Source organism: Sarcophilus harrisii, chromosome 2, assembly GCF_902635505.1.
Source record: "Sarcophilus harrisii chromosome 2, mSarHar1.11, whole genome shotgun sequence".
In the NCBI taxonomy this organism is placed as follows: domain Eukaryota; kingdom Metazoa; phylum Chordata; class Mammalia; order Dasyuromorphia; family Dasyuridae; genus Sarcophilus; species Sarcophilus harrisii.
Genome location: NC_045427.1, coordinates 321,644,158 through 321,657,607, shown reverse-complemented (window position 1 = coordinate 321,657,607; position 13,450 = coordinate 321,644,158). Strand labels below are relative to the sequence as shown.

The 13,450-nt window shown below is 32.2% G+C and overlaps 1 protein-coding gene across 1 annotated transcript in view; it reads right to left on the bottom strand.

The window, feature by feature from the left end:
• The window catches only part of SYNE2 (spectrin repeat containing nuclear envelope protein 2), a 297,544-nt gene that overhangs the window by 179,479 nt on the left and 104,615 nt on the right, over positions 1 to 13,450 (bottom strand). Inside the window, exons 47-50 of the mRNA XM_023502825.2 lie at positions 11,065 to 13,153; positions 8,378 to 8,700; positions 5,303 to 5,447; positions 2,231 to 2,449 (exon numbers count right to left, since the gene is read on the bottom strand). Coding sequence (XP_023358593.2) covers positions 2,231 to 2,449; positions 5,303 to 5,447; positions 8,378 to 8,700; positions 11,065 to 13,153 — 2,776 coding nt within the window. The remainder of the gene's footprint in view (positions 1 to 2,230; positions 2,450 to 5,302; positions 5,448 to 8,377; positions 8,701 to 11,064; positions 13,154 to 13,450) is intronic.

The window sequence follows — 13,450 nt, the reverse complement described above, 5'->3', positions numbered from 1 at the left end:
TCTATAATTGAATTCCTATTTCTCCTTGAAGAGAAATTCAAATGTCATTGCCCTCCATGAAGCTACTCTGAATTCACAAAGCTAGATGTAATTTCTCTTTCTTCAGAAATTATAGAGCACTATTTTCCAAAAATTTATTGCACTTATCAGTATACATTCTATTTGCCTTGGTAAAATTCTAAGTTATTCTTATTTTTCTCTCAGGGCCCAGCATAGATAATTTAGCACATAGGAAACATCTAATACGTATCATTTGGATATATTTGAAGACTGCATTGAGAATTGTAAAATAGATTTGAACAAAAGAATTTGTCTTATAAAAATACACTTGCCTGAAAACATTTGTCCTTTTATCTTTTTGACTACATTAGGATTATATGACTTGAGAAAAGAGGAGACCAAGACCAATTGGGAAAATGTTAATCTATACTTTTAAAAAATAAAATAATATTTCAAAGTCATCTCCATCTATGGATTTAGCTAGAGAGAACAGCATCTAAGTATTCCCAAAGCAAATTAGCTCACCTGACATTACAATCTTGATTTTTCTTTGAAAAAAATGGAAAAAACTTTAGGGAAAAAAATAGAAATAATACATTACATAATGAAAGTACAGACTTGATTATGTTAAAAAGCTTTGGAATTAAAAGAAAATTGGCTAAAAATGAGATCTAGGAATGTATTTTATAAAATGATATTGGCTTTTTTTCAAATACATACAGAAACTGACCTCTTGAATACCAATGAAATATCATGATTAAAAATGAATAAAAATTCATTTTATACAAAGAATATTTGTTTACAGAGGTCACTAAGTCCAATGTGTTAAGAAGTATAATCATCTAAAAATTAATAAATGTCTAAAGAAACAAAAACTGCTTGTGCTACTTTGAATCCAGAGTTAAAATAAATTCTTGCCATTTACTATCTATAATATAAAATTTTCATTTCTTGTTATTCTCATTATGCAACATGGTATGCAAGTGATTGTGGATTATGGAAGCCTTCTTTATAACTAAAAAATCTTGGAATACCAGCCTGAAAACCTTTAAGTGGAGGTTTTTGAGGCCCAATCTAGCTAAATTAGGAGAGGCTCAGTGCCAGAAGGTTGTACAGCAGTTAGTAAATTTATTTAGCTACAGCAACACATGAAGACCATCTCCTGTAAATATAGAGAAGATGTAATATGTGTTGGAGAACAGTGTATTCACAATGATGACATCACAGATTTTTTTGGTATGCCAACGAAAAGTTCTCGTAGTTACTCTTGATATGTAGGAATAATGATAGGGACGCAACTGATTTAATTAGTAAAGCCCTGGGTAAGGATACCTTGTCTACAATTTATAGTTGCTGAGATCACCAAGAAATTAAATGATTTTTAAAGAATCATCAAGTCAGTGTTTGTGAGAGGTGATTCTATAACCTTGGTTGTTCTGACTTTGAGGCCAATTCTCTATCCATCATGACACATTGAGATGCAAAACTGTTCATCTAAATGGATCAACTTCTACCTTGAAACAGAATAGTCTGTGACAATTTGGACAGTGATATTGATTCATATGATGACAGCAAACTTAATATTTGTGAAATAGACTTAATGTTGTTGATATGGTTACTTTTATATTATAGGAATAATATATTATAAGTTGTCTTCTCTTAAAATGTATTTTTAATTCTACTTTTAACTTTTTAATTGCCTATTACACTGTTTCTTTTCTAATGTTACAAATAATACTAACTAATTAAAGACTTTTGAAAGTCCATTAAGATTTTTTGTTAAGAGTCCTTGAGTTGGGTATATGATATGTCTATGTGTATGATATACTCATAATGTATAAATACATGTTAGATGATGCAGTGGCTAGAGCACTAAACCTGGAGTCAGGAAAATGTGCTCAAATCTAGCTTCAGAGATTTATTATTATTAAAAAAAATTAATCACTCTGTGCCTCAGTTTCCCCATCTGTAAAATGGAGATAATAATAGCATCTCTTTCCCCAGGGTTGTAAGTGAGGATCATATGAGATAATATCTACAAAACTCTTTGATAACTTTAAGGCACAATATAAATGCTAGCTATTATGTAAATACATATAGAGATGTGATTTAAATAACTGGACTTAAAGAAAGATCAGTTGGAGAATACACATTAAAAAAACAAAATTCAAATAAAGAAACATTTTCAACATATATTTTTAGTGCCTATATGATTTTCAGAAGCACTCACTTCTTCGCTGACAAATTTCCACTCTTGTTTTAGCTCTTCACAGTACAATTCCCATTCTCTAGCATTCTCAAGCAAACTCAGCCATTTCTCCCACAGGGCAGACACAATTTTGAGCAGACATATGCTGTCATTCTCTGTACACATAAGTTTCAAACATCTGAAGTCTTGTCGTAGCTTCATTAGTTCTTCCTGAGTTGAAACAAGTTCTAGCACAAAATTCTTAAAAAAAAAAAAAAAAAAAAAAAAAAAAGGCAAATATTGGTGACATTTCCCTCCCTAAATTTATGAAGCCAACATTGAAAGCAAATTGGAACACAAGGAATAACTTAATTTTAAACATTTCCTACATATTTTATCATCAACTAAATTGTCCCCTTAAAGCTCTATCTTCCAATAAAAATTAAAGGATAATTTCTGTGATAAAGGGAAAGGACCGAAACCTCAAATTTCTTTTTTCTTTTTTTTTTTTTTTTTTGTAATTTAAGAGTATTTATCCCATTTAAAGATGCCTACACTAATAAGGCAAGACAAAGGGATTGCAGATGATAAGGAATCAAATAGGAATCTAAGGAGCATAAACTCAAAAGCCAGGCAAGATTGTAATAGGAACTTTTTCTGAACTTTGAAGAAATCCCAGGGATTGAGATAAATACAGGCAGCAAGTTATAGGAATGAAGATTCAAGTCAAAAACTCAGGTCAAAATTAGAAGGCAAGAGATAGGAAGTGTTGTCAAATTATCTTTTAATTAAAAAGATAGGACAGTTTTTTATAAATGACAATGTACTACATTGGTCACTGTAATTTGCAATTAACATGGTCATTGAGACAATAGTTTCAGAAGGATAGCAAGATACAAAATAAATACACACACACACACACAAAAATCAACATTTCTATGTAATACTACCAAAAGCTAGGAAAAATGATAATTAGAGAAATTATATTAAAAATAATAACAGATTGCATAAAGTACCTACAAGGGCAATAGCTTGATTTCTATAAATACAGCAGTAAATTTACAGAACTAAAGGGAACCTGAAAAAATTGGAGAGTTTATGATAGGTTATGGCCAGAGCATTCCAATATAATTTTTAAAAATAATATTACTTAAAGGACGTCATAAATTAAATTTAAAATTCCAATTACATTACTTAGGGGACTTCATAGAATAAAAAAAAAACAATAACAAACTGATTTAGAAGAACTAAAGGTCTAGACAAAGAATTCTAGGTGAAATGAAGAAACTAATTCAATAACGTTTAATAAGTTCTACTATGTGTCAGCCATTGTCGGGAGTACTGGTCTTAAAAAGACAAAATGAAACAATCCTTACTGTCAAGGGATTTACATTTTGTTTGGAAGAAACAATGTGTATAAATAAGTAAATAAATAAAAGTTATTTCTGAGGGTCCAGTTTTAAGTGCATTTTGTTAAACAATAGACCAGATGTTCTTAAAGGTATAATTTACCAATGAAAAGAGTTGGGGCAGAGGCACTGAGAGAACATGGCTGATATATTCAAAGCTATATTATAAAGCAGTAATCACCACAACTATTTGACACTGGTTAAAATATAGAAAAGTAGACAGGTGAAACAGACTGGATAAATAAGAAAGAGAAGCAATATAAAATAATATTTTAGTGTTTTGTAAACTTCCAATAATAAATTAATAGGAGAAGGATTCTCCCTTTTTTTTTTTTTTTTAAAGAACTGTTAAAAAAACTGGAAACCAGGTTGAAGAAATTAGGATTAGACTAACATTTTATATATCACAAACTCAAAATAAATACATAATTTGACTACAAAAAGTTTTGTCATTTAAAAAAAAATAAGAAAATGAAATTAGGTACGTTTCATTACTGTGGGTAGGTAATGAGTAAATAAATGTTACAAGATATCAAGAAAAAAAAAGGAAATAGATAAATTTGACTGTTTAAATTTAAAAGTTTTACATTAACAAAGTCAATGAAGAGAAAAACTATAAAACATGGAGACTATTTGTATCAGGTTTATCTATTTAAAATCTGATGTTCAAAATATACAATAAATTGATAGAAATATATAAATCAAAAATTATTCCTCAGTAGATAAGTGGTCAAAAACATGAATAGCTAAGAAAAGTGGAAATGCAAACTCTAAATGATCATATGAAAACCTATTCTCGACTTCCATCAAAATTCAACTCAATTCACATTTTTTGCAAGATATATTTGCTATTCCCTCTGAGATTATAGCCAGTCTATTCGGTATATACCTTGTATGTAACTAGATATTTATGTGTTGTCTTCCCCATTAGAATGAGTTCCTTGAAATCACAGACCATGTTTTTACTCACTTTGAGTAGCTAAAAAACTAACAAGGTCCTAGAAAATGAGATAATAAAATGCTTCATGCCTTATGGCAGAGAAGCAAAGAACTAGTTAAACAGAATTTTGCATATATTTTTAGATGTAATCATTGTATCAGATGTTTTTGCTTAATTTGTGTTTTTTTCCCCTCACAAAGAGAATTTAATTGGTGAGGGGGAAGGGAATGTCTTTGCAAAAAAAACAATTACTATTATATAAAGACAAGAGTCATTGGTCGAAAAATTGTATTGTTTTGTTTTTTAAAGAAAAGTAACAAGCCATCATTTTGAAAATTCCAAATGACCCTGTTCAAGTTATAGTATTACAACTATTTTTCCATTGCCTTTTTCTCATCACCAGGATAAATTAGGTGGTACAGTGAAGTGGATAGAAAGTCAGGCCAAGAATCAAGAAAACCTGAGTTAAAATCTGGCCAAAGAATGATTTATTAGCAATTTGACCCTAAACAAATCATTTTAATCTTTGTCTGCCTCAGTTTTTTCATCTGTAAAATTAATAGGATTTATCTCCCAAGGCTGTCGTAAGGATCAAATGAGATAATTGTAATACATACGTGTTTGGCAAACAGTAAGCTTTATTACTTTATTAATATTAGCTTTTATCAATTATTATTACTAATTATCACAAACTTCATGCTTCCAGACTTTGGCATACATGTACACTCGATTCTTCAGATATAAATACTTCAGAGTCCAACTTACCTTGCTCTGTTCCAAGCGTTCCAAAGCATCTTTGTAAGACATTGGCTTGTGGGAAATGGATTGCTGAAGTTCCTTTTCCACTTTGTTCAAGTTGGCACAAATATTTTGTTTTATTTTATTGTAGCTTTGATAGCATTTAAGGCTCCTAAACATACATAGTAAAGAAAATGAGTATATTGGACAGAAAAGAAAGAATTTGAGACTTCTAGTCATTGAAAACTTAGCTTCAAGTTTTCTCCAAGAGTTATGAGAACTTTTCCACAGTCCTTGAGGAAGAACGTCTCCCAATGACAATCAGTAAATAATTTTATGTGATAAAGAATCCTCATTTCCTTACTCTAGTTCTAATAGTGAAGGTAGCTACTCTGATATACATAAATTCTTTCAAACACGCCTCTTGGTTTGTCACATATATACTTGAGCTTTAAATTCTTTTCTAATTTTAAAATTCTATAGTTCTATAATTCTATATATGTAGTTCATAAGAACTATTTTAAGCCATGCTAAAACTAAGATTTTATTATGCATTTTTCTATACTTTTGGTTTCTCATTATTAAATATATGTATATATATATACAAATTTAATATAGATACATACATATTTATTTAATTCCTGAAATACTGTGTTCACATTGTTATGGAATAAGCTAAGATACATGTTATTCAGCCATTTTTCAAGAAGCATTTATTAAATCTCAATGAAGTACAGGGAATATAAAGAAAAAAACAAAATAATTCCTGTCCTCAAGAAGCTTTCATTCAATAGGGTGTGAGGGGTGGGGACAATATATATATGGATAAGCATATTATAAAAATATATAAAATAAATACAGAATCATTTCTGGGAGGGAAGGCAATAGTAAATGGGGGGAACTGAGGCACATTAAGTGAGTCTTGGAGGATTTAGGGATTCAAGGAGGAAGAGCATCCCAGGAATGACAGGAAACTTGTTTAAAAAACATTGAGACCAGATGGATTATCATATAAGAAAAGCAATAGGTAAGCCAGTCTGGCTAGGACACAGAACATGTGAAGAGGAGTAATATGTTATAGAGGCAGCTAGATGGTACAGTGGATAAAACACTGGACTAGATATCAGGAGGATTCATCTTTTATGAATTCAGATTCAGCCTCAGACACTCAGTAGCTGTGCTACACTGACTCAGTCACTCACCCCCATTAGCCTAAATTCCTCAGTCAGATACGACTTGAAGAACAACAATATACCCTAAACCTAGTGAGGTAGGTTGCAGTTGAATTGGGAAAGACATCATTATATCTGAGAGAAAAGTTATGAAGCCCCAATCCCAAAGATTTTGGATTAGAAAGGATTATATTATCTGAAGGATACTGGGATGTAGATGAAATAAAAATAAAAGAGACAAAGCTCTTTTATATGGTAGAGTGACAGTGTTCATAAAAGCTCAGTGTGTTTACATAGTGCTTTTCATATAGAATTAAAGGATTTGGTACTGGAAGAGAATTATTTCATATAATTCAAAGCAGAGGTATGAAACACATGGCAAATGAGTCACATATGGCCCATAACACACCTGAGTACAGTCCAAATTAGATTAAAATAGATTAAGGAAATATTTGTTAAAATAAACAAAAATACAACAAAACAGAGATAATGTTAATATATAACTTTCTAAGTCAATATGTGGCCTACATGGATCCTTATGATTGATTTTATGGGCCTCCTTTCTATTTGAATTTATATCAGTGGTACAGAGGTTTTTAATCTTTTTGATGTCATAGCACCCTCTGGTGAAATCTATGGGTCCCTTCTCAGAATAATATGTTTAAATTCACAAAATAAAATACATAAGATTTACCAAAAAGAATCAATTTTATTCAAAATATTATTATAAAATTTTAAGTTTAAAAAAGTTTTAAAAATATTTTTTAGATGTACAGATGTCAAGTTAAGAAGTCCTGATCCTAGATACATCCCTTTATTTTGCAAATATAGAAACTAAGATTCATAGAAGGGAATTTATGTAACATCACATGTCATCACATAGGTAACAAATAGCAGAACCAACACTGGACCCCAAGTCTGCTGACTCCAAATCAATAAATATTTCTGAATGTTTGAATCCAAATTTATAGCAATAGAAAATTTGACTGAAATAATTTTCTTCATTGCACTCAGTACTAAGACTTCTTTCCAATATGACCTCCATGAGTTTTTTTTTTAAACATTAGGTATGATCAATTTACAGTTATAATAATAGCTCCCATTTTTACAGTACTTTGCAATTTCAAAGCACTTTATACATTATCTGAGCTTCACAAAAATCCTGTGAAACATACAAGAAGGAGGTGAAACTCAGGGAATTAGTTGATTTGCTCAAAATTGCAGAACTTGAGGATGGCACAGCTGAGATTCTCTAGATTTTTCTGGCTCCAAACCCAGTGAGCTCTCTCCTAGATCATGCTAAATTGCCAAGAAAGAATGAAAGATTTATAAAAAGTTTGCCAAATGCTATACAAGAATGTGCATACCGTGATATTAAAATGGCAAGCTTCAGAATACACAAATACATGGTTAGCATCTTAATGGGTAAGTATTTGATGCCAACGAAATCAATTATTATTTCTACTTTACTTCCAGGAATGAGAGGAACTGACCAAGGGTAGCAAAATATAATGGAAAGAGATCTTTCAGATCAGGTCTGAGTTCCTGGGCAAGGCTTACGCTTATGTTCCTCAGTTCTAGGCTTCCATTATTCTTTCAGGGTATCTCTACCTCAAATATACCATCCTTCCAACTCCCCTAGTTCTACTTTATGTGTGGTCTTTCTCTTTTAGAATGTAAGTGCCTTAACAGGAACTGTTCTGCTAGTTATTATTATTTGAACCCATAGCACTTTAAAAAGTATATGGTAAATGCTTATTAAATGTTTTATCTAGATTAAGTCAAGTAAAGTAACTCTCTGGGGCTCAGTTTTCACATTTGCAAAATAAAACAGTTGGGCTGATGGTCCCTCCCAGCTGTAAATTTGTGATCTTTAAAAATATCAAAAACAATGACAACCAGTTAGTCTCCTTGAGAAAATATCACTTACCTCTCTAAGTCAGCTTGCTTAGTTTCAGCTGATTCCTTGACCAAGGCATTTTTATTGATAAATTCTGACAATACATGCTCAAGATGTACTTTGGCTTCTGGACTGGCTATGTTTTCCAGCTTTGAGGTAAGATTCTTTAAGTCTGCTATCAAGACTTCAAATTCCTCTTGTTTCCAGACAATCAACTGTTGAAATTTCCCTAGATTATCAAGTTCTATTTTATGTGAATCAACAGCGGCTTCAAATGAATTAATGACCCCAACTGTTCTTGTGACTGCTTCATTATAGTGTTTCATATCCTTCAAGGCTTCATCAAGGATATTCTATAAGATATAACAAATCACATGATAAGGATAAAAATTATAAAACATTTTAGAACTGAACAATAAATAGATATCAATACTAAAAGCAAGACTTGCTACAATTTATACAACATCCAAAAATAAGATGCTTCCTTTCCTTACCAAAACCCAAAATACCACATTACATAACTCTGATATGATTTCTTTTACTTTCCTGGTTTCATTTATTACTTTCCCAATTTTAGAGGTAAGAAGAACAGAGTTTTCAGATGGGTTAATATCACAAAGCTAGAGACTACCTAGTATTAAATGCTCTACTGTGCTTACAAGATCCATCCCTTAGCTTACAAACTAAATGCTGCATTTCTAGTATAATTTGTCATGACTATCCCTTAGCTTACAAATCATACATGGCTAATAATGTGACCCAGCTTCTTGATGTACTGGATAGAGTGCCAACCCTGGGGTCAGGAAGACTTACCTTTTTGAGTTCAAATCTGGCCTCGAACACTTATTAGCAAAGTAATCCAAGGCAAATCACTTAACCCTGTTTGCCTCAGTTTCCTCATTTGTAAAATGAGCTGAAGGAAGAAAATAGCTAACCATTCCAAAATCTTTTCCAAGAAAACTCCAAATGGGATCACAAAGAGTAGAACATGACTAAAAACAACTGAAATTTCAATACATTTAGCAAGAATTATATTTTATAGAATTTGTAAGTTACTTGTATAATAATGAACAGTTCAAAAAAAAACCTCTGTTTCTAAAAACAAATTTCCCAACACTATGATTTGATAATCTAACATGTACATTAAGATAATGTGTTTTTAATGTTTTTAGTGTTTTCAATATGGAACTGAGTAATGAACTTACAAACTTGGATAAAGTTTCCTCATTTGTACATATAAAAAGGTAATTCAATCTAAAAATAAATCCCCCTTTAATAATTAAATGTTGTATTTATAACAACAATTCAACATGCATTTAACAACTATATCATATACTAGACTGGAATGTCCTCTCTGCTTCCCTTATTCTTGATAATATCCTTTCTCCAAGGATAAATATCCTCCAATGCCCATGCAAAATACAAACTATTTCATTAAGCCTTTCCCAAATTCCTTAGCTGAAATTGGCTTGCCATGTTTGCCATCTCATAATAATTTATCTCTTCTTTTCTACTTGCTATAGTCTAAATTGTATTATGTATCTATCTGGATATATATGTTATGATACAGAAACAGCAAGTCAATATGCTACAAAGAGCACAAGATGCATGGTCAGAAGACCTTGGTGAGAAGACCAAATTCCATATCCACCACTTATTGGTTGTCATACTTTCTGAAAGCCACATGACTCTAAGCCTCATTTTTTTCTCACATATATAATGAAGATGATTTCATTATTTCCACTCCCTTCTTCAGAGGGTTATTTAATTCTATGCAATTCAACAAGTATTTATAAGTAATTCTTATGTCAATGGAGAAGGAAACAGCAAATCACTACAGTATCATTGCCAAGAAACCCCCCTAAAAGAGGTACAAATAGTCAGACATGATGGAAAATGATTGAACAAGAAGTTATGTGCATAGCACAGTGTTAGGTAGGTGCCAAGGGAAATATTGCGAGGAGGCACAGAATTTAAATCAGTAAACACAGGAGAACTAGAAGACAGAAATCATAAGGAATTAAAATGTGTCAATGACAACATAAATGTGAATTGTTGTTATCATCTTTTTTTTTAACCAATTTGGAAAATTCCTAAGGGTAAGGACTTTTGATTTATTTAGCTACATCCCCTACAGCCTGATATTTATGCTCCTTATCAAAGCAGGGGAGGAACCAATGAGATGATTTGGTTTTTCAGGATGAAGTTGGAAAAGACATTTTTTTTAATCAATTAAATGAAAAATTATAATTAAATTAATATACAATCCAACCTACTGAGGTTTAAAAAGGAGGGAGGGAAGTTGTTATTGTTCATTTGTGTCTGATTCTTCATGATCTCAAGGACCACACTGCTTATGGACTTTTCTCGGCAAAGATAATGGAGTGGCTTATATTTCCTGTTCCGATGGATTAAGTCAGATAGACTTGCTATGGGTCACACTGTAAGTAAGTGTCTGAGGATGAATTTTAAGTCAGCTCTTTCCTGAATCCAGGCCTGTTATTTATCCAGAGTCACCTACTTCCCCTGGGGTAAGGGTGAGGGATAGAGGTGAAGGTGGTGCTGTCTTTACCCAATTCATTGACTTTCCTTTAGTCATAGTACCTTCTCATAATCTAAAAGAGCCTTCCTAAAAGGCAAAACAAAGAATTAGGACCACCATACCATACCCAATGAAATATAAATAGATGCATCAACATCCTTATGGAGAAACATACCATGCGTAAAGCAATGCCTGTGTTAAACTGTAACTGAAGATCTTCAAATTCATTCAATTTTGTTTCCAAATCCCTGGTTTCATGAGGGTTATCTTCTTGCCTTGGATATTCTTTGACAGTTATAGATTTGATATGACAAAGCTCAGCCATAACTTGTTTTTGAAGAAGTTCACAATTATTCTTTTCTTCTTGAATATGTTTTATTTCTAATCCAAGATGTAATGGCTGATGTAACTGAAAATTAGCCTGTGTTAAAACATGCAATGCATGTTCCAGTTGATCTTTGAAATCCTTTTCACTGACAGATTGAGGATGGAAATTTTCAACCCTATTTTGAAGAGATTTGTGCAGTTTGTCATTTTCTTCTGCAAGGAGTTTTATTTGTGATAGCTCTTGTTTGAAAGATTCCTTCAAGATTTCATTGGCATTAAACATATCTATTGTCTCTTGGCATAGACATGTAGCTTTTTCAACCTCCTGACTCAAAATCTGGGCACGAAGTAAACTACTTTCTGGAGAAAAATTGGGGTCATTTACTATTTCATCAATTTCTTTTTTAATTTGCAAAGTTACTATTTTCAGTTCATTTAGTGATGTTTGAATTCTTTCCTTTTCTGCAATGACTCTTTCTAATTGTTTGGTCTTTTCCTCTAGTTTTGTTTTTATTTTAAGTAACTCTTCCTGTACCTTATCAAATTGTGAACTATCCCAGTTCAGTCCAAGGTATTCAAATAATTCTTTGTATTTCACTATTTGTAAAACATTCGACTGAAGAACAGAGATTCTTTCTCTGAGTTCACAAATTTCTTCTTTAGTTCCTTGATTCATTTCCCCATTCAGTAGAAGCTCATGACTATGTATCTCATTTAATTCTTGTTGCAACATATTTGTTTTTTCTAAGAGTTCAGTGTAGGTGTCTAATTTTTTTGTGACTTCATGACATTTATTCTGAACTAATCTTTGTGTCCTCCTGGCTTTATTTTTAAGATTTCTTAATTGATCATCGAGAAATACTCGTTCAAATACATTTAAATTCTTAGAGAAATCTGTAGCCTCTTGCAGATGGGATGAAATAACCCCTTCCATCATCTGTAGTTCCTTTTGAGAATCCTTCAAAGTTACAAGCTGATGGTCCAGGTCCTCCTTTGAGGTTGTTTTGGTCTCAGAGACAATTAATACTTCCTTTCCTTGGAGAGAACCCTGTATTTTTCCCATTTTCTCAAAAAATGTACTTCTCTCTTTCATTTTGGACTCTAATTGCTGGGACATTTCACTGCATTTTGAAATAAGTGCCTGGTTTGAGTTTTGCAATTCCTGTGAAAAAATATTTAAGTCAGCAGCTTCACATAGTATCAAATCAGGAACGGCATCTTTTGTTTCCTTAACCAAAGATTCTATAATTGGCTGCTTATCTAGAACCTCATCATGCACAGTCTTGTGCTTTCTGATCTGTGACACAATATTATCTGGAAGAAGTGCAGCTGTCTGCTCCAAACCAATTAATAAATTATTAACCCACAAAACAGCTTCTTGAATTTTTTTCATGGTCAGGCAACTTCTCAACTGACTGTCCTTTTCTGCTGTTGATGGCTCCAATGCTTCCAGCTGCTCTTGTAAATTATTTATTGCATTTTCCAATGTCTTCTTTTCTTTCTTTCCCCAAATTCTTTTCATCTGATGCTCAGCTCTCCCTTTTAAAAGTGAAAAGTTATCCTTAATGGCTTGAAGCTTTGTGGCTAAGGGCACCGGGCCTTTATTTTCCCCTTGCTGTGATGGAGAGTTCAACTTTTGCTGCTGCTGTTCTTGCAGTGAATTCTCCATGTCTTGGATCTTACCTATCAGACACTGAAGTTCATCCCATTCAGCACCTTGTTGAGAATATTTCTTTTGAATCCCCTCTTCCACTTGTTCACAACAAAGCTCAAGTTGCTTAATTTGGCTTTCAGCTAACTTTTTGTCCATGTCATTTAGATGACCCACTAAGTTCACCTGTTCCTCTTTAAGTTTGTTTAAGGAATCTTTTTCTTCATCTACTAACTTCAAGCATTTTTCTAATTTATTCAAATGCTGTATGCTCTCCAGAGAGGCGCTGTCAAGAAAAACAAAATATGATTTGCGTTATTAACACTGATTGAACAACAAAATAATACAAGTTGCTATATGAGCATGCAGCTCATCTCTTCTAGTTGGTTAGCTCCTTCATTCTATTCCCAATGATTGTCAAATAAAAGTTGAGGAATATAACTGTCTTACACAGATAAATCAAACCTCATCATACAAAGACCATTGTCCCACTGGTGGTTCCAATAAAACACAAAATTATTCTGTGGACCTTCTACCCTTGAAAATACAGATAGACCTTATTCTATGGCAGATATGGACAAGA